This window comes from Lemur catta, chromosome 17 (genome assembly GCF_020740605.2).
Source record: "Lemur catta isolate mLemCat1 chromosome 17, mLemCat1.pri, whole genome shotgun sequence".
NCBI lineage: Eukaryota > Metazoa > Chordata > Mammalia > Primates > Lemuridae > Lemur > Lemur catta.
The window spans coordinates 6701727-6728060 of NC_059144.1; the positions used below are offsets into that span (position 1 = coordinate 6701727).

At 58.7% G+C, this 26334-nt stretch overlaps 1 protein-coding gene across 3 annotated transcripts in view; it reads left to right on the top strand.

Annotated features, from left to right (window-relative positions):
- SH3BP2 (SH3 domain binding protein 2) overlaps positions 1–23205 on the top strand; it is a 37391-nt gene extending 14186 nt beyond the window's left edge. Inside the window, exons 1-13 of one of the 3 annotated variants that reach the window (XM_045528207.1) lie at positions 3611–3803; positions 11734–11873; positions 13057–13159; positions 14802–14919; positions 15230–15300; positions 16419–16507; positions 16850–16918; positions 18508–19162; positions 20727–20835; positions 21053–21108; positions 21361–21442; positions 22058–22117; positions 22643–23205. In XM_045528207.1, the coding sequence (XP_045384163.1) occupies positions 3721–3803; positions 11734–11873; positions 13057–13159; positions 14802–14919; positions 15230–15300; positions 16419–16507; positions 16850–16918; positions 18508–19162; positions 20727–20835; positions 21053–21108; positions 21361–21442; positions 22058–22117; positions 22643–22780 (1773 nt within the window). In that variant the 5' untranslated portion in view covers positions 3611–3720 and the 3' untranslated portion in view covers positions 22781–23205. Of the gene's footprint in view, positions 1–3610; positions 3804–9967; positions 10120–11733; positions 11874–13056; positions 13160–14801; positions 14920–15229; positions 15301–16418; positions 16508–16849; positions 16919–18507; positions 19163–20726; positions 20836–21052; positions 21109–21360; positions 21443–22057; positions 22118–22642 lie in introns of those variants that run through there. The other 2 variants (XM_045528205.1, XM_045528206.1) reach the window with 2 other exon arrangements.
- Positions 23206–26334: the final 3129 nt, after the last annotated feature.

Here is a 26334-nt window from a genome sequence, read left to right on the forward strand (position 1 = left end):
TTAGACCCTTTCTTCAAATAAGGTCACATTCATGGGCTCTAGGGATTAGGATGTAGACAAAATCAGGCCATTATACCATGCGGTGCTGGGCAGGGTCCTACCTTCCAGGCCACCCACTCCCTGTGCCCCAACTAAACAGTGCCCAGTACTGAGCTCCTGGGGATCCTCGCAGCCCACCTCATCGTACAGCGAGTTGCATAAGGCTGGCTGGGGTCAGGGGGTCCTGGTCAGGTAGAGTCTGGGGGTGTGTCCCAGGGCTGGCTGTGGGGTAGACCAGGCCCTAGGGGAAGGGCTGGTGCAAACCATCTTATTTTATTTTATTTTTTTCCATGGAGGCATTTCATTTGTAAGTATGTATTACATCCCTAGAAAAAGAATCCCAGAATTTTCCCTCCTGTGTGTTTTTTTCTTGCTTCTTCATGGTCCATGATGCCAGCTGAAGTTGTCAGTACAATGAAACCATACTGGCTGGATGGGAGCAGATTATTCTGCCATTTTTCTAGATCTTTGAGTTGCACATCAAATCTGGGGCTGATCACTCCACACTGTGTAACCTGCCTGTGAGGTTCACAGCAATTTTCCCAGCTACGTGATCATCAATTATTTCAAATTCGCCCATGTAACCTACAAAACAAAACATGCTTCATCATCACAGTTAGAAACCAGACGATGACTTTGGAGCACGGCCTTATAAGAACCTGGCATTTGCCTCTCTTTTCAGCATTGTTGATGCTCTTAAGAGTGTCAGCCAGGACATTCGTGCGCACCATTATGGCAGCATGGAAAGATGGTGGAAATACAAAGCGTCTTATTTAACAGCTTAGATCTTCCCCAGTGGGGGTGCCTGTCCACCCAACCCTGGGCTCAGTGCCCTCCCTGAGCCCAGCAGACACTCCTTGGCACATTCGGTGCCTGAGCTGCTCCTGAAGGTGGCAAGCAGGCACCAGGCTGGGTGCGGGGGCCCAGGGTTCCAGGGAAGCAGATTGCTGTCCCCATGCCACTAATCCCTGGCTGTTGGCCCAGAGAGTGCCCTCGTCTCTGAACCTCAGTCTTCTCATTGCTCCAGTGCAGATGATGGCAGGACCAGCCTCTTGGGCTGTGAGTACTGAGATGAGGCAGGCGTGAGGCCTGAGTGCCAGGGCAGGGGGGCTGGTTGCAGATAGCCTTGCTCCTGAGCAGAACCCTGCAAAAGCTCTCCTTCCCTCTTCTTTTTCAGGCTGACCCTTGGCCCCCTGTCTGGTCCCACTGGCTGGCTCCCACCCACCCTCATAAGGGCCCTGTGTCTGGCCTGGTGGGAGGTCCCCAAGCCTAGAAATTTGAGGCATCAGCCTGGGGCAGGGGAGGATGGAGTGGGAGACCAGTGCTGCCCAAGGCAGGTGACCCTAGCCACGTGTAGCTACCTGTGCGGATGCAGGTGTGGGTAATCTCCATGGTTACCAGCACAGAGTAAAGGTCATGGAGTCACCATTACTGAGTGAGGAGGCCTGAACATCCTGTTTTTAGGAATGTGAATGGCAGTGTTACTTGAGGTGGGGGTGAACTGCTGCCTTAGGAGATGTGAGGTCACTTGGAGAAACCAAGGCCCAGAGAGGAGGGGCCTTCTGGGAAGCTAGGGTTGGGGGCGCAGCACATGTCTTCACCCACGGGGCCCCCTCGTGCAGCCTATTTCTCTCCTCTGGGCTGGAGCCTCTCAGTGCTGGACCTGGGGTTGGGCCCAGGCCCAGGCCCAGGAGCGGGGGTGGGGGTGGGACCTGGCCCTCGGCTCACTCCTACCTCTGCTGCGCTTATGACTCTTGACCTGTGGTGGGGCAAGGGCAAGGGGCAGGTCTGGCTCTGGCTTCCACTTCAGGTCTCAATTTGTCTAGTAAGGGGTGACATGTCCCAGTTGTTATCCTGGTGGGTTCTTGTCCCTGAATCTGCACCCCTAACCTCCCCAGGCCTTGGCCCCCTATTTGTCTGTGGATTCAATATGAGCCCCTGTCCTGCCTGACTCCCTCACCCTACCCCCGTTCTAGCAAACTCTTCCTCCTCCATCAAACCTGGGCCTGTCCTCTGGGAGGCCTTCCTGATCTAGCACCCTCTGGGCCCCACGGCTCCTTGCTGCCTACATTCCATCTGAGAACTGTCCCCTAGCTTGTCGTGGCTGGTCTGTGGCCCAGGGGTTCCTCACTTGCTGTTTATCTCAACCCTGCTGCAAAAACGAGAAGAGGCTAACTCTAACCCTCTCCATTGTGTCATCTGTCTGTCTGTCTGACTGTTGAGTCTACCTTTCTGCTGAAGGCATGGTCTGCCCTTGCATGGCACAGGCTGGGGGAGGCCAGGGTGGCTGTGCCCACCTTAAGGAGGGCCCAGACACAAAAGCCCAAGCTCCTCATGGTCTAGGAGATAGCGGGTGGTCTGTAGCCTGAACGGGCCCCTAGGTGGCATGGCCCCTTGGCAGCAGGTCTGTGGTTGCGGACACAGCTGGGGAAACAGAAGCTCCCTCAGCCTGGGAGCCACCCTTTTCAGGGGCCCCGAGACATAGGCCTGGGGGACGGCTAGGTGCCTGCATGGCCAGGCATGGGGGCTTGGTGTCCAGGGCCTGTTGGGCCAGAGCCACAGACAAAGGTGGGAGTGTGGCGCCGTGCCCTGGGAAACCTGGTGGGCAAGATGAGGCCACTGCAGCTCCCAGGGGCCCTGTGGTCTGTGGTTTCTGTCACCCTCAAATCCTGCCATGAGGGTGACGCCAGGCCCCAGAAAGCTCCTTTCTCCAGCTGCCTCCTCGAGAGGGTCTTGTCCCTGGGAGAGTTCTGACCTTGAGGCTCAAGCTCAGGGGAGAAGTGTGGGGGGCTCAGCACACCACAGTTTATGTTGGAGTCCCTATTCCCCAGTCCAGCTGTGGGCCTGGGCAGGGAAGGAAACTGGGCTTGGTGGGGGCAGAGCAGGCTCAGGAGGAGTGGAATTCTGAGTGGGACCCAAGACAGTGGCTGGGGAGTGACAGGTGCCCTCTCGGGCCATAATGTGCTTTAGCAAGCTAGATGTTGGCAGAGCTGGTATGGGGGTGGACGGGGGAACACAAAAAGGCCTTGTGGGGAGGGTGATTGAGAAGTGCCTGGGCCAGGCTCAGGCCTGGTCCCTCAGTCCCTTGGTGTCATAGGGTACAGAGGTGGCCACCTTGAAACCCACAGAGGTACAGCCCTCTATGTGGCCTCAGAGGGCAGAGCCGGGCAGTAGCGTCTACTTGGTGGAAGGAGCATGCTGGTGAGGGAGTGAGCTCCCTGTGTGGTGCAGTACACTCTGGTTTCATGCTGGGCCCGACGCCCGAGGGTGTGAGGGGCTTCATGGTTTGCTAGGAAGCAGCAAGTATGCAGAGGGGGTAGGGGGTTGGGGGGGCAGCCGAGAGCTTACTCCCAGGGGACACAGCTGGTCTTGCCCTGCAGCCCAGAGAGCCGGAAGGTCTGACCACAGTGGTGGGTGGGGCTAAAACCCAGCTGACTGAATAGCCCTGATGGGGGCAGCCCTGGGCCCCAGGCGGCTTTTAGGACCTCCCAGAGTGGAAGGGCTGCTCAGGGAGCGGGCAACAGGAAGGAGAGAGGAAGCTCTGGTGGCCACAGGCCCCAGATGGAGCAGGAGTGAGCTGTGGGCACACGGAGGCAGGCAGTGCATGGGCAGCCCGGGGCAGCAAGCCTCTCCTGTCTGGAAGATATAGGCTGAGGCCCTGGCCTACAGTCCCTGAGCTGCATGGCTTCCCTGGGCCCCAAGACACCTGCCCCCAGCTGGTCGCCAGGGAGGAGGAGAACCATTTGTTGGGTCAGTGCCATCAGGTCAGTGGGGTGGCCCTGGGATTGGGAGTCAGGGGGCAGCACTGTCCTAGCACCTGCTGGACCACTGGGGGTGGGGGCACACAGGGGCCACGGGCTGGCAGTGGGGGCCCATAGGACCTGGCCCTGGGCCTTCAAGAAACGACAGGCTCTGAGGAGAGTGGGCCCTCTGGCTTGAGAGACCTCAGAGCTGGACAAGCACGGAGGGAGCCCAGAGAGGGACCTGCCGGAACCCCCTGCCCCCATGATGTGCCGCTTAGCCTGCAGCAGGCAGGGAGGCAGGGGGCCAGCCTGCTGGGGTGGGGGCCCAGGTTGGGTGAGCCCTTCCCATTCCACACCCTGCCTGGGGTGGCCTTGGTATTTGGGTCCTGTGTACAGACACTTTGTGCATGGTGTGTGTACACGTGCTGGGCAGACAGAGAGCCGTGGGAGGTCCCCGCTGCTCACCTGGTGAGTGCTGTGCTCTGGGACCGGGCACGCACAGAGGACCCACAGGGGCCTCAGAGGCCTGCTGGGTGGGGGGGTCGCCTCACGAAGCCCTGCCCCTGCTCAGCAGTGGGTTCTCTGGCGTGGCTCATCGCTGGGCCTTTATAGGATAATTTTGACTTTGATTCTTGTAGAGAGAAAGATTCTTGGAAGAGGAAGAAGAGGAGGGGAAACTGAAAGGGGAGAACAGATGAGCTATTGTGAGGCGGAGCAGCCCAGGGGCCCCCACCCCCGTGGAAGCCACCCTGCCTGTTCATGGCACCACCATCACCAGTTGCCCACTGTGTGCCAGGCTGGGGAAGTGGCTGTGTTTGGGCGGGTGGTGGTGAGTATTTATTGTCTGTGTGCCTGGGGACGAGTTACTCAGCCTCTTTGACCCTTGGTGTCTTTATCAGTGATGTGAAGATGATTTTGGTCTGAACTTTGGGGTGTTGGGTGTGGGGTGATCACTGAGAAGCACAGAGCCTGGCCCACGAGATGAGTGCCTAGTGCACTTGGCACAAGTCCTGAGCCTCTTCTGGCTTCAGTGTCCTAGTCTGTAAAATGGGAGTAAAGCACCAAGCTCATGTGGGCCCTGTGAGATTTAGTGAGCTGTCAGGTAGAACTTGGCACTGGGCCCACGCAGGGTTGGGTGGTGATGAGTATTCTGACCTGTCCCCAAGCTGCCTGCCCAGGGCACTGGGGACCACCCATGACAGGTCTTGCGTTTGTAGGAATATGAGTGTGAGCAAGTATGTGTGTGTACGTGTGTGAGAATATGTGTGATTGAGTGTGACTGCATGAATGTGTATATGAGAACATGAGTGTGAGTGTGAACAAATACATGTCTGTGTATGTGAGCATGTGTTCACAAGTATACATGTGATTGGGCACGTGTGAGAATGAGTACATGTATATGTATGAATGTATGTATGCATATGAGTGAGAGTATGCACATATTTGAGTGGGTGAATGAGTGTGCTGGGGGGATCTGATGTCTTTTCCCTGATGAGACCCCCCCCCAGCCTTACCTTGCTCTGTAGCTCCCAGAGACAGAGCTGGCCTGGTCACCAGTAACCGTAAGTTCCTGACACTGTAGTCACGTGAGGTGCTGGCTCCCTCACCTCAGCCATGTCTGCAGGTGTCAGGGGAGAGCCTGCAGGAGCCCAGCCCTCCAGGGCCCCCACCCCCTCTCATACACAGGCTCACGCCTGTGTGCATACATACACCCATGAGCACACACACTAGTGTGTGCTCATATAACCTCCCACATGAGAGCCATGCAGCTCTTGTGCTCATCCTGTGCAAGTGCACTGTCAGTACATTAACCAGGTATGTGGAGCCGCAGTGCATGCTGGCCTGCACAGGTGATGACTGCGTACCCCTCGGGGCTCACAGGGCCCCAGGGTGGTGGGAGCCACAGAGCCTGCACTTAGTGGAGCTCAGTGGGGTGGTCTGTCTCTGTGGGATAGTGGTTTTCACTTGCCTGCCCTACCCCCACTCCAGCAGCCTCAGGCCTTGGGGTGACCTGAGCCCATTTTGAGACAAGGTGGGGAGGTGAGCACAGAAACAGAGCCCTGAAGAGTGTGTTCGAGCTATCCATTGTCCCTAGCCTGCACACACATGCACACCTATACAATATGCAGGCTCAAATGCATGTCCACACCTGTGCACACACATAAGGCTCACACACCTTCTGGAAGGGCTCACAGAGCCCGGCAGCCACCACCAGCTCTGCCCCAACATTGACCTGTGTCTCCAGAGTCTCGCCCAGACGGCAGCTGCCCTGGCAGTGCCGGGGTGTCAGGGGCCTCTGAGGAGTGGATGCTGGAGGAAGTGGGGCTCAGCTGAGGAAGGGCCCCGAGTGGGATTTGGTTTTTAAATATTTATTTATTTATTTATTTATTTATTTTTTGAGACAGAGTCTTGCTCTGTTGCCCAGGCTAGAGTGCTGTGGCATCAGCCTAGCTCACAGCAACCTCCAACTCCTGGGATCAAGTGATCCTCCTGCCAGCCTCCTGAGTAGCTGGGACTACAGGCACACACCACCACACCCGGCTAATTTTTTGTTTCTATTTTTAGTTGTCTGCCTGGCTAATTTTTCCTGTTTTTAGTAGAGACAGGGTCTTGCACGTGCTCATGCTGGTCTCGAACTCCTGATCTCTGGCAATCCTCCTGCCTCAGCCTCCTAGAGTGCCCCGAGTGGGATTTGAACCTAAGTGTTCGGCACTCTCCCTCACAGCCACACATCTCGCTGAGATCTCCCAGCGAGCTGACAGGAAGGGCTGTGGAGCCCCCTGGGATGAACAAATAGAATTTGACCATCAGGTACCTGGTGCTATGGTTGAGGCAGTACTGTGGGCACCGACGGGGACAGCCAGGGAGTAAATGTGGAGGCCAGGCCAGCCACATGTGTGGGTCCCCCTCAGGGATGCCCCTCGGCTTTCCCAGGCACAGGTGGGGTTACAGTCCACAAGCTGGGCTGAAATTCCCCAAGAGCTGCATGGTCACCATGGCCACTATGGCTGTCCTCACCCTCACCCTCTGCTGCCACTTCCCCTTTCTGCTCTCAGACTGGCCTGGCGCTGGGCTTCTGGACAGGTGCCACCCACTGGTGCAAGGCAGGGCCAGGTTGGGTGAACGAGGTTGGGGCAGCTTCCCCTTGGACAGCCCATCCTCTGGAGATGGGCTGGGAGTGTCAGTGTCTGTCCCTGAAGTGAGGACATTCCCAGAGGAGGTAAAGGTGGAGCACAACCTGGCTGGCCTTGTCACCACCTGCCCTCCCCACCCAAGGTCAGTCAGTGGCCTCCTAGGAGCCTTCATTATACCCACAGTGGGAATGCAGGCAGGTGGGAATGAGCCCTGCTCATAGGCCTCCCTCTGCCTGGCCACTGAGCTGAAATAGGTAGGGCTGTAACCTGCCCTAACTCCTCCTGCTGAACCTTGCCCAGGTATGGAGCCCAGAAGAAGGAACACTTGAAGCAACTCTTACCTTCATCTTTGGATTGTTGCTGGCATATAGAAATACAATTGATTTTTGTGTGTTGATCTTGTATCCTGCCACCTTGCTGACCTTGTTTATTCTAATACCTTTTTAGTGGACTCTTTGGAATTTTCTATATATAAAATCATCTAGGCCGGGCGCGGTGGCTCACGCCTGTAATCCTAGCACTCTGGGAGGCTGAGGCGGGTGGATTGCTCGAGGTCAGGAGTTCGAGACCAGCCTCAGCAAGAGCGAGACCCATTCTCTACTAAAAAATAGAAAGAAATTATCTGGCCAACTAAAAAAATATATATATAGAAAAAATTAGCCGGGCATGGTGGCGCATGCCTGTAGTCCCAGCTACTGGGGAGGCTGAGGCAGTAGGATCGCTTAAGCCCAGGAGTTTGAGGTTGCTGTGAGCTAGGCTGACACCACGGCACTCACTCTAGCCCGGGCAACACAGCGAGACTCTGTCTCCAAAAAAAAAAAAAAAAAAAAATCATCTAATCAGTGAATAGTTTTACTTCTTTTTTTCCAATATGGATAACTTTTATTTGTTTTTATTGCCTAATTACTCTGGCCAGAATCTCCAGTACAATGTTGAATAGAAGTGGGGAGGGCAAACATCTTTACCTTGTTTCTGTTCTTGGGGGAACAGCTTTCAGTCTTTTACCACTAGGTATGATGTTAACTGTGAACTGCGGGCTTTTCATAGATGCCCTTTATCAGGTTGAGGAAGTTTCTTTTTATTTCTGGTTTGTTGAGTGGTTTTCTTATCATGAAGGATTGTTGAATTTTGTCAAGTGCTTTTTCTTCATCTATTGAGATGATCATGTTGTTTTGTCCTTTATTCTATTGATATGTTGGGGCTTTTTTGTTGGGGGGCCAGGGTCTCGCTCTGTTACCTGGGCTAAAGTGCAGTGGTGTCGTAGCTCACTGAAACCTCAAATTCCTGGGCTCAAGCCATCCTCCTACCTTAGTTTCCTGAGTACCTGGGACTACAGGCACGTACCACCACGCCTGGCTAATTTTTCTATTTTTTATAGAGACAGGATCTTGCTCTTCCTCCCGCTGGTCTTGAACTCCTGGCCTCAAGCAATTCTCCCACCTGAGCCTCCCAAAGTTCTGGGATTACAGATGTGATGGCTCATGATATGGTGTTTTACATTAATTTAGTTTTGAATATTAAACCAACTTTGCATTCCTGGATAAATCCCACTTGGTCTTGGTGTAGAATCCTTTTTATATGTTGCTGGATTCAGATTCAGTTTGTTAGTATTTTGTTGAGGATGTTTATGTCTATATCCATAAGGGATATTGGTATTTTTCTTTTCTTGTGATGTCTTTGTGTGGTTTTGGTATTGGGATAATACCTGGCCTTACAGAATGAGTTTCCTCCTCTTTTATTTGCTGGAAGAGTTTGTGAAGGATTGTTCTTTCAAACCAACTCTTGAAGGCTGAGTTAGTTCAGTCACAGCTGTAGACAGTGGACACAGCGTGGACTTCGACCTCGAGGTGGTTGTGTCATGGATTTGGGTAATGGAGCCATGAGGCCTGGCTGGCACAGGTGCACAGAAGTTCAAGGGCAGGAGGAGAGGGTGTGAGAAGGGTCCACAGGGGCTGCATCAGGAAGGGTCAGGTGGGCATGAGGTGGCCCCAGAGGCTCAGCACAGAGCAGTGATGGGAATGGTGTGCATGTTGGGGGTGTCCTGGAGGAAAGACCCTGGAGGCAGGGGAGACCTGAGGAGGAGAGATGGTGGGGCTGCCAAGAAGCACTGTGGAAGAGGACAGGCAGGGTGGCCGGAAGGAGGAGGGCTGGGTACGACAGTGCAGTGGAGGGAGGGGCAAGTGTGCTGGGGACAAAGGCACAAAGGTGGGATGGAAGCTGCAGTGAGATTTGAAGGGTGGATGTCGGAAGAGTCTCAGAGAGCTGGCCTGAGGTGGAGGAGGACTTGAAGCACAGAGCTGGGTACCCAGTATGGACAGCTGGGTGTGTGCGTTAGTGCTACCACCTCAGGGCCCATGGGCGTTCCTGCTGCCTTCTGCGGCAGGTGGCTCATCTCAGTAGTAGCCCGTATGCAGGTGGGAGATGGAGGAGGCAGGTGCCTGGGAGGCCAGCAAGGGCCTTCACCAGCCTTTGGGCAGCCTGGGGACTCTTCTGGGAGAGGTGCCTGCACATGGGCAAGCAGGTGGGAGTTTCCAGGACCAGACCCCCTGCTCCTTGGAGAATCCCGGGTTGAAGGCGCACTGAGTCACACAGGCAAAGGGGAGTCGGGGTGGGTGGGTAAGAAGAGGTGGGGGCATTGGGCCAGCCAGACCTCTGTCAACCCCACACAGCCCTCAGAGGCAGGGTGCCGTTTTATAGAGGTACATACTGAGACCTGGTGGAAAAGCAACTTTTCCACGGGAGCTCCCTGCAGGGTGGCTGGTGGGATTGGGATCTGGACTCACAGGTGTTGGGGGGTGACGCCTGGACCCTCCTCTGCATGGAAGGCTTCTTGATTCCGGGCTGCGCTCATATTCGGCAGCTTCCGTGCCCAGCGGCCCCCACCACCCTCGGTGTAGCAGGTGGGGACACTGAGGCGCCCGGCGCAGGCTGACGCGGCGCGGGGCGGGAAGACGGGTCCCGGAGTCCTCACCTGCCCGTCCCCGCCCACGAGGGGCGGAGCCGGCGGCAGCCCGGCCTGGGGCGCGGGCCCGGGGCGAGGGCGCGGCGAGCATGGCGGGCTCCGGGCCCCGACCGCGCTGCTGGGGCCGGCGGGAGGCGGGCGCGGAGGACGAGGCGGCGGCCGGAGGAACCGGCCCGGGGCTGTGTCGGTGCGCGCAGGGGAGGCGGGCGCGGGCCGCCCCCGGGAAGCCGACGTGGACGCCGTGAGTACCGCCCGGACCCCCGGCCCCGGTCCGGGGCTCAGACCTGGGCCGTAAACCACTGGACCCGGACCGGGAACCCCGGGCGACAATCGCGCGCTTCCTGCGGGAACAAAGGCGGGCGGGTCTTGGGGCTCCTGGCCGGGCGCGGGGCTCGTCCTTCTACCAGCACCTCTCCGTGTCTGGGCGTGGGCACCCGGCACCCTCTCCTCCCACTGCGGGGCTCTTTCGGGGGCTGGGCCGGGTGGGCAGGCGCAGGCAGGGGTGTGCCCGTGCCTTTGTTCCAAGCCCTATTGTTGGGCACCCTGTACCGGGAGGCCGTCCCAGGAGGGTTGGATTTATGTGCAGATGGGCCGCTGGGGAGTGACCCAGGTAGAGTGGGCAGAAGGCAGCCTTGGTCTTCCGAGGCAGTGACCTCCCTCTTGGACATTTCATGGAAGCTGCTGGTTTGCTAAGAGCAGGGAGTGGTTTTCCTTACATGTGTTTTAGGGTTGGAGCTGTAGTGGAACAAGTCCCAGCCGGACTGGTCCTCTGGGTCTGGTCCTAGCTGCTCCATGCCTACTGTCATCCAACTCCCCTAGGGCCCCAGGCAGGACCTGCCCAGGGTGGGGCAAGTACAGACAAAACAGTACAGGGTGTGTGTGTGCGGGGGGTACCATTTAGCGGGACCACAGCTGGCAGACAGTGTAACTGGGCACTTGGAGCGCCTCACAGAAGAGGGAATTCTTAATGTGGGTCTTGAAGGATGAGTAGGGGTTCTCTGCCTGGGGAGAGGTGGAGGTTGTTCCAGGGATCGGTGAAAGTGTGAAACAGCCTGGCCAATTTCAAGACAGACAGCTGGAGCATGAGTAGGGGGCAGGGCCTGATGCCAGGGCTTGGGATGTTGCATCCTGTGGGCTTGGGTCAGCCCCAAGGCAGTCACCAGTGACCATGGGCTATGTGGTTCCTGCGGGGGCTCAGGCAGGATAGGTGAGTGATGCTCCAGGCAGATGAGGTGGACACCAGCCCATCCACCAAATGGTGGTCCCAGCCTCTGCTGAGGAGGGTGTGCTTTGTGCCAGGCTGGGTCCACTCTGTCCTCCAGCAACTAAGGCCTAGGGATCGTCCAGAAAGCCGAGCCAGGTGAGCCCAGGTTGTTTGACCAGGAAACTGGAGGCTCTTGGCTATCTACTTTCCTGCTTCCTGTCTAGGGCAGGCTCCATTATAGGCTCGCCTAACACTGGGGCTTGGGGTGGTTATGGCCTAAGGCCTACCTTACTGGGCTGGGTTCCTGGGTTCATTCATCCCTGCACCTCAGCCCCGACCAGGCCTTGCGCTCAGTAGGTGTGTGCTGAATGAACCAGGGAGGATAAAAGACATGCTTAGCCCTCAGGTTCCATGAAGGCCAGGTGTGTGGCTTTGTGGACCAGGGGCTGACCGAGTAGACCAGGTGGCCCTGTCTTCCCCAGGGCCCACTTGGAAGCCTGAGGCCTTCAGAAAAGGGGTTTCCTCGTCCTTCATTGCCTTACCCTCCATGCTGTCTCCTGGATCTTGGCAGTGTTCCCCCAAGTGCCCCAGCTAAGCTGTCTCCTGTCCCCCAGCTCTGGCTGAGCCATGTCCCTTCCTCTTTTATCACAGCTTCATGGCGGCTGAGGAGATGCACTGGCCTGTCCCCATGAAGGCCATTGGTGCCCAGAATCTGCTAACCATGCCTGGGGGTGTGGCCAAAGCTGGATACCTGCACAAGAAGGGTGGTACCCAGCTGCAGCTGCTCAAATGTGAGTCCCCTGGGTGGCGGGGGGCACAGTGGGAGGACATGGGGTGGAGCTGAGCCCTGATTGCTCCTTGGGCAAGCAGTCTGTCTGAGCCTCTCCTTCCTCACACAGTGGGCCTCTGGACTTTCCTTTCCCTGTTTGGCAGCTGGCCCCCCAGGGGGACTTGAGATTGGCCTCCCCAGCCCCCAGGACTGGCAGAGTACAGGTGGTGCAGCTGGCAAAGAGACAGGAAAGGCGTTTAGTGCAAGGTGTTGGCCAGCTGGCCAGAGGGTCTTCAGCCTCCAGCCAGGACCAGGGTACCTTGGGTGGCTTGCTAGGTCTGGCCCTTGGTGCTGCTGTCGCCTCATCTGTGGGTGTTCAGAGAGTTGCTTGGACATTCGGCCCACAGTGAACCCATATGCCAAGTTGAGACCTGGCTGAGTGCTGGGCCTCTGGGGCTGTGTGAGACCTGGGCTCTGGCCCCTAGGACAGCAGTCTGGGAGAGAGGGGGAGCTCCCAAGCCTGGGAGATGCCCAAGTGTGGAGACACTGATGGCCAAAGAGCATCAGGGCCTGGGCAGCGGGTGCTGCATGCCTTTGCCCTGGCAGTGCTCTCTGCCAGGGATTCCCTGGACTTCCTGGTTGAGGTGTTCAGTTTCTGTATGGGCACTGAGTAGGCTGGTCTCTTTGTGCTGGGAGCCTCCATGGAAGGCTACAACTGACCTGCCCACAAGACCTGGAGGGGCTGCTTGGGGCTGGGCAGTAGAGTGAGGGGCTCTCAGTGTAACTCTCCACCTAGGGGGGGCTCTATATCAGTGGTTCTCATTGGTAAGCTCTCTGGGCTCCTTAGCCTCCCTCTCTAGCTCTGGGGTCCAGGGAGTCCCCAGCTTCCCATGGCACCCAGCAAGGCAGCTGTGGCCTCCCTGGCTCTGGCTCTGGCTCTGTCCTTCCTCCACACAGCCCCCCAAACTTGTGGGTGGCCAGGCCTGCCCTGAAGTGGTGCTCTGGGGTTGGCCAGCATGCTCATGAACTTGTCTGTATTTGCCCCCAGAGTAGATTCCTGGGGAGGGGCAGCCAGCCCAGCCCCTGTTCTTCCGTTCAGCAGGGCTCAGAGGCAGGGTTGCCCAGGGCCTCTGGGGAAGGTCCTTAGGATGGGATCTGCCCACTGGCCCCTGGCAGCTTAGCCCTGTCTTGCCATGCTCCCGCAGGGCCCCTGCGCTTTGTCATCATCCACAAGCGATGCATCTACTACTTCAAGAGCAGCACGTCAGCCTCCCCACAGGGCGCCTTCTCATTGAGTGGCTATAACCGGTGAGTGCCCATCCTGCCTGCTGACCTGACCCTACAGCCAGCCGGCTGTCCTGTCAGCCCCCCTGACAGTTCTGGCTGGGCCCACCCCTCAATCTCACCCAAGGATAGTCCAGGCTTTTTGAGATGGCCTTTGAAAACCACCCCCGGGCTGTGCGCAGCCTCTGCCACGCCGATGGCCCAACGTCCATGATACCTCTCCGTCTTCTCACATTCTGCCCTCAGGCTTTTGCTGAGGACCTGGGGGTGAGGCTGGGGGCTTCCTGTGGCTTCATGGACAAGTCCTGAGGGCCTGATCTCCGGAGTCTCCACTCAGCCATGGCCCAGTGACTTCTGTGTCCCTCCTCCCTGCCCTGCCCTGCCCCTTCACTCACTGTAGCCTCTTTCCAGGGAACCAACAGCCCAGCCAACCTAGGCCCTGTCCTAAACTTGGCCCTGCCCCTGGCTCCAGGGACCTCCCAGGCTGGGGGCCAGTTGCCTGCTTCACACATGCCATGGGCTGCCCTCCATCCAGTGAGGGGCCACGAGTCTGCCCTTGAGGCCTTCTGGACTAATGGCAGGTGGGCAGTGGCCCGAGCCCTCTGGATGGAATGGGGCATGCTGGCGCAGGTGGGCCTATGAGCCCCTTGGGGCCCACGGAGCAGGGTTTAAGTGCTGGCTCCTGGCTATGGTTCTAGGGGTTGTACCACCTGGACCCTGCACGCTGCAGCATTAGTCTGCATCTCTTACACCCCTTACGGGCCCAGCCCCTCCTGCCCATGAGGAACCAAGGGTCACATGGTATTGGCAGTGGGACCGGGACCCTCACATGTACTTTAGGACCTGGCTTGCACTCTGGCCACAGCCTTAGTAGGGCAGCCTTGCCAAAACTCCCAGCTGGCCCAGAGCACTGGCCAAGGCAGGGAGGAGTCCTGAGGGCCCTGTGGGTGGCAGGCAGGCACTGGTTGATCAAAGCTCTGGGGTCCCTTGGGGAGGGTTATTCCATTTCCCCAGACACTGCCCTCCAGCCTCCAGCGTGTGCCAGCCATGGCGTGAGCACTGGGCCCAGTGGTAGATGCAGCTGTGCCCTGGGTAATTGTCTAGCCCATCAGGGCCAGCTGGGCCTGGGATGGGCACACCTGCCTAGGTGCCGGGCAGGCAGCGATCCCTCCACGGTAAACTTTGTGGTCTCTGTACAAACCCCACATCCTGGCCAGATGAGCAGGCCACAGAGCAGTCACAAGTCATTCCCTGAAATGCACACAGGGCTGCTGCTGCATAGTGAGGGCCCAGACCCCTGGAGTGGCCCCCCACAGGCAGGCCAGGGGCCACGTGAGGCCGGGGGTGGGAGGGTAGTGTCCATGTAAAGTGGCACTGTGGCACTGGTGGGCATTGAGGGTGATGTCCTCATCTCCCATGCCTTGCTGCTCCCAGGAGGCCCTCCCAGCGCCCAGCACCCCTCTGTCAGCCCCCTGCCTGCACCCACATTCTCCCATCTGCCTGGGCATGAGGCCCTCCACCCAGGACATGTAAGCAGGGGCCATCCAGATGTGCCATGTTCTTTGGGGCGTGGTGCTGTATACCCAGACCCGTCCAGGCAGGGGACCAGGTGAGGCTATCCCTACGGCTGTGGACCAAGTGCTGACCGCTGGTGCTGTGCCTTCAGGGTGATGCGGGCAGCTGAGGAGACGACATCCAGCAATGTTTTTCCCTTCAAGATCGTCCACATCAGCAAGAAGCACCGCACGTGGTTCTTCTCAGCCTCCTCTGAGGATGAGCGCAAGGTGAGTGGGGCTGGGGAGACGTGGCTGGGTGTGGGCAGCTGGGTGGATGCCGGCCCGCAGCCCTCATCCCCATGCCCAGGGCCTGGGACCAGTGCCACACAGAATGTGCTGACCTGGGGGGCCCCGAGTGGTTCAGGTGCAGCCACAGGCCCAGGAGGGCCAGGCTGTGCTGAGTCATACCACGCGAGCTGACCCAGTCAGCATCCCCAGCCTTGGCGGTCACTGCAGAGTAGCTGGGACAGCGAAGGGGGAGGTATGATGGGGCCACCCTGGCGGCACCATGTCCACGGCTGCCCCGGCTGTCCCACAGAGCTGGATGGCCTTGCTGCGCAGGGAGATCGGCCACTTCCACGAGAAGAAGGAGCTGTCCCTGGACACCAGGTGGGCCCTGGGGTATGGCAGATGGGGTGGGGGGGCCCTAGAGCTCCTTAGCTTGACACAGGTATCCTCCTCCCAGCCCCTGGGGCTTGGCCCAGATCCCCCTCCTTGGAGTTTTCTGGAGGTGCCAGGCGTGCTCCGTGTATGTGAGGTTTGCATGTGTACCATCCTTCTCTGTTCCCATCTGTCCTCTCCAGCTCCGCCTTGCCGTCTATTTCTGTCGCAGGGATTGGTAGTTCCTGTTTGGGGGTCATGTGTCTTTACCTCCCCCACCCAGGAGGCCCAGCATTTGCAGCAGCTCAGAGTTTTTGGCTTCCCCTGCCCCTGATGTCCACTGGGCTCACTCTGGGGTGAGGCCGAAATCTCCCAGGAAGCCAGCTCAGTCAATCCGTGTCTCGGCAACCTCATCCATGAGGTAGCCCAGCAAGCAGCAGGGCTCTCTGAGCTGGAACTGTCCATCTCAGAGACCATTTGGACAGGAACAAACTATCCTGTTCTTTCATAGACGAGGAGCCCGAGGCCCAGAGAGGGCTGGGCGCACCCAAGGCTGCCCTGCAGGGCCCTCCCTGAGCCCCAGAGCTCCTGGCCCTCGGTTCTAGCCGGGCTCCCACAGGCCGGCCCAGTTGACTAAGCCCTTTCAGGCAGGAGCAGGTGAAGATGTGGGCCCAGCCGTGAGGCCTCTGGCCAGTCCAGGGCCAGACTTGTGGCCAGAACCACAGCCAGGAGGGAAGGAAGCACTCGGTGGAGGCACCACAGCCTCCAGTGCCTGCGTCTGTGTTTGTAACAGTGTGTGTGTGTGTGTGTGTGTGTCCATGTGTTGTTCTATGTATGTCTGTGTTCATGTGTGTGCTTGTCCTTTTCTCTGTTTTATCTGTATATCTGTATGTCTGTGTGTTTGTATGACTGTGTGTGTCTTTGTGTTTCTATGTTTATGTGTCTGTGTCCATGTCTGTGTGTGTCCACATCTGTGTGTCACCATGTGTGCTTGTGTATCTCTGTGTGCACGTGCACATCTGTGTGTCAGAGCACACGTGTGTGCACGTGCGTCAGTGTGTCAGTGCCAAGGGACGTCCCAGGCTTGGTGCTCACTGCCTGCCCCCTGCCCACTCCCTGCATTGCAGCGACTCCAGCTCTGACACAGACAGCTTCTACGGTGCAGTTGAGCGGCCTGTGGACATCAGCCTCTCTCCATACCCCACGGACAACGAAGGTGAGGCCTTTCTCCACGTCCACTGCTCCTCCGCCTCTCCACACCAGGCTGCCGACAGTGACGGGCCCAGTGCTCCTTGTGGGCTGCTGCAGAGGAGAGGGAGGCATGTTTAGCTGTGCCCTTGCTCTGTCCCTTTGGTAGAGTGATGGTGGCTTCTCCAGCCTCCGGCCTCTGGCAGCTTGGTTTTGGGTTCACATCCTGCCCACGTTGTCTTTGGCTCATGCCTCCCGGACCCTCAGCCCCCTGATCAGAGCATTGTTCCACGGCCCAGCCCCGCTGTCCCACCCTGTGTGCAGCTGGCCCTGGGCTACCTTGAGTCTCACCTCTGTCCCTCCCATGCAGACTATGAGCACGATGATGAGGACGACTCGTACATGGAGCCTGACTCCCCTGAGCCCATGAAGCCCGAGGGTAGGTGGGCGGGGACCCGGGAGCTCTTGGTAGGTGGAGAGCCCCTCCCAGGTTTGGGTTGCCCACCCAATCACTGTCTGGGTAGCCTCAGTTTCCCTGCTGTGGCCTGGTGGATCGGAGCAGAAGAGGCAGGTGCTGGCCGGCTCTGCTCATCTGCGCCCCCACCCCCAGGGTGGAGGGGGAGAGGTGGAGATAGTGGCAGGTGGAGCCAGGGTGGCCCTGGGGCTGAGAGTGGGGAAGTAGGGGTATCGAGAAGTGGGTGGGTCCAGGGCCAGTCCTTGTCCCTTGGCCACCACCTCTCCATGGAGACAGCCGCAGCCCAGGCTGCCATCAAGGCCCCAGTGTCCGCCCCAACTCCTGCAACATGGCAGTCACACAGGATGACAGAGGACTACAGGGCTAGGCGAGGAGGGTATGTCGCTGTCCCCCTCTGTCTCCTCCCTGCCCCCGTCTCTCTCGTCTTCTCATGTCTGTTTCACTGTGTCTTGGATGATCTGCAGTCAGGCTTCCCTTCATCCTCCGCCCGGCCTCCCGGTCCTTGGCCTCTTGTCCCCACTGACCTGGCCTCTGCCCGCCTTGGCCCCCACCCCATATCCTGCTCTCTACTACCTGTTCCCTCCTAGTTGCAGGCCCCGTGTCCAGCCCTCTGCTGCTGCTCTTTCCATCTGAGGCCCCAGCGCCAACAGGCCTTCAGCCCACCAGGACATGTGGGCCATTTGCCTCAGTTTCTCTCTCATGCAGAGCCCCGTCTTGCCAGTGATCGCCACATCTGCCCCTGCCCATGGCCTGCACAGGTTCCCACCTCACACCTGAGCTTGGCCCACCCGGCCCTGGTGAGCTCGACTCTCCCTCTGGACCCCTGCAGTCCGGCCTTCCCATCTCCTCCCCTCCCCTAAACGTCTCTCATCCACGGCCCCAGTGGCCTCCCCACTTCCAGATCCCGAGCACAGGACCTGAGCTGCCCCTGGCCTGGTGGCCATCCGCTCCTCACCCACCCCGCTCCAGGCATCCTGTGCCCCCGCCTCCTGCACCCCTGTGCTGGCCCCTTGAGGGATGCCCACCCCAGGACCAGGGCCGTCCCAGAGCTCAGGCCTCCCCTCCCTCACTCCCTGGCTAACAGTTGGGGTCATCTGCCGGCTGCCAACTGACTCAGACATCCAGCCGGGACCTCTAAACCCTGAACTCACACCCCTGACTTTCCACGTGGCATCCCCTGGGCGTCTCACAGCATTTTAAACTTGTTATGAACAAACACAGATGTTCATCTTCCTCCCGACTGGCCCATCTCCTCCCCTTCCCTCGAGAGTTCCTCCCTTCCCCTTGTGCGGCCAGGCCTGGGCGTCCCTGACTCTGTCGTCTCTTCCACTTCCACCTCTGGTAACCCTGTGGCTCCTTGTGTGACGTCTAGGCTTCAGGAAGGTTCTGTGGACTGCTGTGTGGAGGATGGAGGGGAGGGCCAGGTGGTGGTAGGCAGTCTGGGACCCAGGGGGCTGCGAGGGGTTGCACACCTGGTGGGCTAGCTGCTGACAGGGGTGGACTGGGTCCAGTCTCCATCGAGTGGTTCCAACACGGATCTCTTTGCTCTGCAGACGCCCTGACCCATCCGCCGGCCTACCCACCACCCCCAGTGCCTGTGCTGAGGAAGCCAGCCTTCTCCGACATGCCCCGAGCCCACTCCTTCATCTCCAAGGGCCCCAGCCCCCTGCTGCCCCCTGTGCCCCCCAAGCATGGCCTCCCAGATTCAAGCCTGGTCCCTGAGGACTCCAAGAGGGACCCGATGGGCCTGAGGCGGGCAGAGCCTGCTCTCAGGGTGCCCGCTACTTCCCGAAGGATGAGCGACCCCCCACTGGGCAGTGTGCCTGCTGTTCCCGGCCTTCGGAAGCCCCCTTGCTTCCGAGAGAGTGCTAGCCCCAGCCAGGAGCCCTGGACCCCTGGCCATGGGGCTAGCTCTGCCTCTAGTTCTGCCACCATGGCTGCTGCCACCTCCAGGAACTGTGACAAACTCAAGTCCTTTCACCTGTCCCCCCGGGGGCCACCCACGTCTGAGCCCCCACCTGTGCCGGCCAACAAGCCCAAGTTCTTGAAGCCAGCTGAAGAGGACCCCCCAAGGGAGGCAGCAAGGCCTGGACTCTTTCTGCCCCCCGTGGCCCCCAGGCTTCCTGTACTGAAGCTGCCCATGCCTGAGGCCACAGCTCGTCCCTCAGTGCTACCCAGGCCAGAGAAGCCTCCGCTCCCCCACCTCCAGTGAGTCTGTGCTGCAGCCAGCGCCCCTGCCTCCCAGCCACCGGGAGCCCTTGCTGACCTAGCCTGGCCTCCAGCTGGCACCCTGTCTCCCCTTGCCCCTGGCACTCTGAGCCCATGATGGGGTGGCTGATACAGGGGTAGGAAGGTTTCCTGATCTCCCTAGCCTGCCTAGGTGGAATGGCCACCTCCATACCTGGTCAATAGAGCCAGTCAGCAGGCCCCTTCCAAGGGTGCAGATAGCGTCCAACCCTGCCCTTAAGAAATGTCCAGCCTGTGGGCGGTGGGCTTGGAGCCAGTGGCCACCTCGGGGGCAGTGGTCAGTGTGGCCTTGGGGATGCAGGCCTCCCAGAGCTACTGCTATGCAGTGTGAGGGTGCTCTGGGGTCAGGTGAGGGGCCTGCAGGGCTGACCGCCTGCCCTGGGAGCTGGCTGCCCTGAGCCAGCTTGCCTCTGCAAGCCCTCCTGACCAAGGACCCAGTGCAGGTTCTTCCCAGAGCCACCCAAGTTGTCTTTGTGCCTTTCCTGACTGGGGATGCAGAGCATGTCCGGGACTAGGCCCTGAGGCCACTTTGAAATGCTTTCTGCTTTATTGCTGGGAAGTGCCAGGAAAGCAGTGTGTCCCCTACTCCCACAGTTGCCCATACCAGTGGCCTGTGGTCAAAGGGTCTGGGACAGGAGGTGGGCTTCGTGCCTCTCTTGGCAGGTGAAGGCCCTGGGAGCCCCAGGGGCAGGTTTCTCATGCTTATGCTGACCAGGCGTTCCCCAAATGCCCTTGACCATGGCACCCTTCTCCCCAGGGCTCTGTTAACATCTCTGAGCCCCCTGCTGCCTATGGAGAAGTCCCTGGGAGAACCCCTGGCTACACTCGTAGTTCTAGTTGACAAGGGGCCACAAAGGTGCAGATACTCGGTAGTTGGTTGTTTTCCTGTGACGTGGATCTGCGAGTTGCAGAGTCATGTGTGCAGGGGCTGTGGTCCAGGGCCCAGCCTTACCCACAGGCCAGCCGCCCATCCCAGTGTGGGCTTGTGCCATGTGTGGCCTCCTTTAGTCCTCCTTGAAGCCCTGAAAGTTTGGCTGGGCAGGATCTCCTGGCCACGTGTGTGAGGTGTGCAGGGCTGTCTTGCAGGTGTCCCTTGGGTCAGATCGCATTGTCCACCCTATTCACTTCATCCACTTGCCTGTGGCTCTGAGAGGGGTGTAATTTGGCCAAGGTCTTAAGGCCAGTCAGCGGCAGAGCCTGGGCTGAGACCCCCTTTCCCAAGAGCACACAGAGCACTTGTCTAGCATGTGATGACTCCTGAGTGTGGACCCTCCTCACCAGCATCCATGGCAGCCCTGACCCCTGACTTGGACTTCAGGCCTTGGGCCAGTCTGGCTAGCTTAGGACAGTCAGCACAGGCCTCTTGGAGCCTGTTGTCCCCGGCTTCTATAGTCGCTGGGGCTGTAGCAGGCAGACCCCGTGGATTATGATACTGAGCTTGGCGCGGTCACGTGGAGGGCAGCAGAGGGTGGCCCATCCCGTGTCTGACAGTGGTGTGGTCTCGTCTTCCTCTCTCCCCACCCAGGCGATCACCCCCAGATGGGCAGAGTTTCAGGAGCTTTTCCTTCGAAAAACCCCGGCACCCCTCGCAGGCCGACCTGGGCCAGGAGGACTCAGATGAGGACTATGAGAAGGCAAGCTCAGATCCCACCCAGCCAGAGGGTGGGCGGTGGTAGGGGGGCTGTAGGCCAGGGCGGCCCATCCTGAACACAGAGCCCAGAACCCTGGAGCCAAGGGCCAGGGAACACCGTGCACAGCCCTGGATCCTGGTGCAGGGGGCAGCTGTCAGGGAGTGGCGGTATGGGGTGGGTCACTCAGACCTTGACACTGACCACTGTCAGCCTCTTACAGGTGCCGCTGCCCAGCTCAGTCTTTGTCAACACCACAGAATCCTGCGAAGTGGAAAGGTCGGCACAGAGCCCTTGAATTGCTGGGTCCCCTGCTGTACCCCATCTTCCTGCTTCTCTGTCCCCTTACTTGCTTTGGTGTTGGGTAGTTGCTGGCACAAGTACATGGCCCTGAGTGCAGGGGAAACCGTCAGCTCTGTCCTGCTCCCACGTCACCCTGGGGTGACTGTGGGAGTGAGCTATGGGAGTGGGGCTGGAGGGTCCCTGTGAGAGCCGCCTGAGGAGGACTTACTGTCAACTGTCTTATTTTAGGCTATTCAAAGCTACAAGCCCGCAGGGAGAGCCCCAGGATGGACTCTACTGCATCCGGAACTCCTCCACCAAGTCAGGGAAGGTAGGCACCCGGGAAGATGTGCTGGTGACGGCTCCGTCGTGGTGGGCCCTCGGGCTCTCCCCACACCCAAGTGACAGTGGGCCCAGGGCTTTAGTTCATGGATCAGTGCCATATGCAGTTTCTGGCTTGGCATCTCAGCTGAGTTCTGTCCTGCCTGGTAGCACTCCCAGCAGGGGTGCGAGAGTGGGGGAGGGAAGGGCTGGGGCTCCGGACTCTGGGGTGGGATGTGGCTCATGCAGGGGAGAGCACGTGAGCAGTGGCAATGGCAGGAGGTCTGCACGGGTCCCTGTGAGCATGAAGTGTGTGACCTCACTGAGCTTCACTTTCCCCATGTGGAGCAGAGATGGTTACAGGTGGACCAGGCATCTGCTGCTGTTACTCAAGGCTCATCAGAGGCTCTCTGAGGGCAGAAGGATCCCTAGGGGTGAGGGGCTGCCCATCTAGTCCCTGCTGTTCCCGTGCAGGTGGCCTGGAGACCCTCTCACCTTACCCTTGGGGGCCACAGGACACAGCCTAGATGCTGCTGCCCACCTCCCTTGGTCTCTCCTGAGGTCGATCTCCCCCGTGGCCTGTCCTCTCAGCTGAGCCATCAGCTTCCTGCTTCACTCCCTGTAGGTTCTGGTCGTGTGGGATGAAACCTCCAACAAAGTGAGGAACTACCGCATCTTTGAGAAGGTGAGAGGTCTGGGCCTGGTCTTGGGGCTCAGGGTAGGACAGGGACCCTGGGCCTGGGGCTTGACAAGGGGCAGGGCAGAATTGCCTTGATAAGGTGTAGGTAGAGGTGGGCTACAGTCCTACCCTCCCCTACCCCTCCCTCACCCTGGCTTGCCCCCCACCTCCTCCTGCCTCAACCTCCCTCTTCTTTTCCTCTCCTTGCCTAGCCTTGTTCTGAGCTGACCCTAGAGGAGATGAGGGTCAGCCTTAGACTCTGGGTTTATGCACAGACCTTGCCTGCAGTACCCTGGGTGCAGGCCGTGTGCCGGGCACTTGGAGATGGAGGGGATGTGGGGGGAACGTGGAGAGCACAGGCACGATGTGGAGGCAGATGCAGGGCGACACCTGGCAGCCAGAAGAAGGCCTGACTGTGTCATCGTTACTGCTGACTGCCCATTTTACAGACAGGGCATGGGGCAGGGAGACAGAGGCTTGGCACAGAGGACTGGCCTGGCCCCACTGACCCACGCCCTCCTGCCCCTGCAGGACTCCAAGTTCTACCTGGAGGGCGAGGTCCTGTTTGTGAGTGTGGGCAGCATGGTGGAGCACTACCACACCCACGTGCTGCCCAGCCACCAGAGCCTGCTGCTGCGGCACCCCTATGGCTACACCGGGCCCAGGTGACACCTGCCCCGTATGGCTGTCAGGCAGAGGCAGTCACAGGGGCCATGACCCCAGGCCACACAGATGGAGACCGGCCTGCGTGGGAGGATGAGCTGGAGCAGGGGCCGGGCTTGCCCCAGGGCCTCTGCAACAGACACCTTATGGAATCTGCTGGGCCTCATGTAGCAGGCTGGGTCCCCACAGCTGGACCAGGCCCCACGTTCCAGGGGGCTGGTGGGCTCTCTGGCCACACTGAGCCTTGCCCTGTCCCACCCCCAGGAACCCAGGACCCAGCCTGGGCTTTGAGGACAGGAGTTTGGTCCCCCTGGCACACCCACCCTGATGTGGGCTGAGGCAGTTGGGTGGGGGCCGGGACCCCACAGGAATGCTAAGATGCAGGCTCCAGTAGGGGCTGCTGCTTCCCAATAAAGCAGAGGTGATCTCTGCCTTGGTGTCCAGGGCTTGACTGGGAAGGAGAGGGGAACTGGCTTTACTGAGCGCCCACACCGACGTTCAGATGGTGACTGCAGCAGCTCACAGGAACCCTAAGAGGTGGTTGTCTTGTCTGCCAGGGCACAGGTGGCTGACTGACTTGTCCAGGGTGCTCAGTGAGTCACAGGTTAGGATCCAAGCTTGGGCAGTCTGGGCTCAGAGCCCACGCTCCCAAGCTCCAGTTCTACTGCCACAGGTCAGGCGAGGGCAGTGGGGCTGCAGAGCTGAAGTCTCTGGGACCACAATTGGTTTGTTCACAGCATTAACAAACGATTATTGAGCACTTCCTGTGTGTCTGGTCTGGTGCCAGGGCTGCGCATGTGCTGTGAGCAGGCCCTTGGCCTGGCCAAGCTCACAGCCCAGTGTGGGAACAGCTGAGTGTGCAGGGGCTAGGAGCTGGACCTAGTTGGGGGTTCCAGAAAGACTTCTTGGAGGAGGTGACTGCTGTGGTGGGGGCAGAAAGAGTGGGTCCCGAGCAGGCCAAGGGTGGGTAGGGATGATGGTACCCAGATGCCCAAGTCCTCCGGGCGATACCTGGCTCAGGCCCAGCCCTGATTGGACTCCTCACTTTCTGGTATGTAATTCCATCTGGTCACTCTTCCTGGCACAGCCATCCAGGCTGGATTTTTCATGAAAACAGACTCAGCTGGGGGTCAGGTGGCAGGAACACCAGGATTATTGTGATTTTCATGGCATTTTATGTTGGGGAAACCCAAACTGAGGACAGTACTTGTGCCCATCAGCTAGTGACTGACTGCCCCTGGGAGAGGGCCTTCTGTTTGGACCCTCTTCCCCAGGGTGTCTTCTGGGGGCCTGTGGTTTGTGGGAGGAAGGTGGGTGAAAAGGTGAATCAATGGATGTGGGTGGCCATGGCCCCACGGGGCTGTAGGGTGCCGTGGGACTATAGGCCCTGTGGACGACAACAGCCATCTGCTTCCAGGAACCAGGTGTCCAAGACCATCACTGCAGGGGAGTTTCCTCTTCAGCCTGCCCAGGGAGAGGGGTCAGTGCACCATGGTTGAGTTTGGGACACAGGGAGCTTCTGGGGTTCTGAACTATCTCTGGAAAGCCAGCCATTTCTCCTCCCCGTGGCTGGAATTCTTTGGCCAGTCTGACCTGAAGTTGCTTGGGGACCCTCGGGGAGGCATACTGTTCCCCACTGTGGCTGTGGTTTCCTTTTCTGTAGAATTGTAAAATGAGGGGTTGGATCAGAGAAGTGGTTTCCAGCCAGTACCTGGGTGTCTGCTGAGCTGGTGATACAAGGACACTATTGCTTTTATCTAAACTGCACAGTGATCTGGAACCAGCTCAGTGGCTAAAGCATTTTTTAAGACCCCTCAGTGTGAAGGTTTGGGGGTCCTGAGGCCCAGAGCCAGCTGTAAGGTCCTCCTGGCCAACTGGACAGCCGAGGTCTGTGGTTGCCCAAAGGCCCATCCCAGGGTCTGGCCTACCCTCCCTTCCCCCACCTAGAGCCTGGGCCTGCAGGCACAGCTGCCACCTGTTTGTGAACCACTGTAGGGCCAGGGCCTCATTTGTAAGAATGTGTGTTTTCAGGGTGGTGAGTGGGGTCCCAGGCCATGGTCCTGCAGCATTAAAGAGGGGCTCCCACTGCCTCCTGAGACCTGCTGTGTATGTTCCATTCTACATAGAGGGCTTGGGGTTGCAGTTATCATTACTGAGCACTTCCTGCATTCCAGGTGTTAAGCTGGATACTTGACATAATTTGCTTGGAGAAACAGCTGCTTAGTCCCAGTTTACATGTGAGAGAGCTGAGGCTTGGAGGCCTGGGTTCAAGTCCCAGTTCTATCACTCACTGGCATGTCCTTCACTGCTCTGATCCCCAGACCCTGGCCCCTGCCTATTTTCCCACCAGCCCTCACAGTCTCAGGCATTTTGAGAGTCCTCCCACAGCCAGGGGGCTGCAGCTCTGGGGGAACAGAACTGCCCTGCCTCACTGTGTTGAGGGCAGGTGGACTGGAGGCCTGTCCCTACCCTGGGGACAGTCCTGCTTCCTCATTTACAGGTAGGGAAGCTGGGCCTCAGAGAGGGTTCCCTGACCCGCCCACCAGAGGCAGGTTTGGTTCCAGGGCTTTGGGAAAAGGACCCCAGACACTTTGGGAAGCCTCTCCAAGCCAAGGATGAAACACGGTCTTCCCTTTGCTACAGTTGATCTGAAAAAGTGTGGTGAGCCCGTATGCCTTCCGTTAATAGAGATTTTTATCATGAAAAGACGTCTTTTTTTTTTTTTTAAGACAGTCTCACTGTCGCCCAGGCTAGAGTGCAGTGTAGTGGTGTTATCACTGCAACCTCAAACTCCTGGCTCAAGCAGTCCTCCCGCCCTCAACGCCCCCAAAGTGCTAGGATGACAGGCGTAAGCCACCATACTTGGCAAAAGAGGTCCCGTCCCCCAACCCCGGAACTAGAAGAAACCTCACAAGATCCAAGCAGCTCCCAGTTCCCACCTGGGACTCTGGGCGCCATTGTGTGGCCCGCCCCCTGCTGGCCAAGCCAGGATGCACTCCAGGGAGGTGCTTCCTGCCTCCCAGGCTGGGGCTCAGGCTCAGTGCCTGCTGGGGCAGGCCTCTGGCCATCCCCATTTTACAGACAGAAAGAGGCTTTTGAGAGTGACTCAGGCCCTGGAGAGGGATGTCCTAGAGCAGCAGTCCCCAACCTTTTTGGCACCAGGGACCGGTTTCATGGAAGACAGTTTTTCCATGGGAGTGGGGTGTGGGGTAGGGGTTGTTTCGGGATGATTCAAGTGCATTACATTTATTGTGCAGTCAAACTTCTCTGCTAATGATAATCTATTTGCAGCTGCTCCCCAGCACTGGCATCACCACCTCAGCATCACTGCTTCAGCTCCACCTTAGTTAGTCATCAGGCATTACATTCTCATAAGGAATGGACAACCTAGATTCCTCATATGCGCAGTTTACAGTAGGGTTTGGGCTCCTCTGCTGATCTGACAGGAGGCAGAGCTTATGCGGTGATGCCAGCAATGGGGAGCAGCTGTAAATAGGCTGTAAATACAGATGAGGCTTCCCTGGCTCACCTCCTGCTGTGTGGCCTGGTTCCTAACAGGC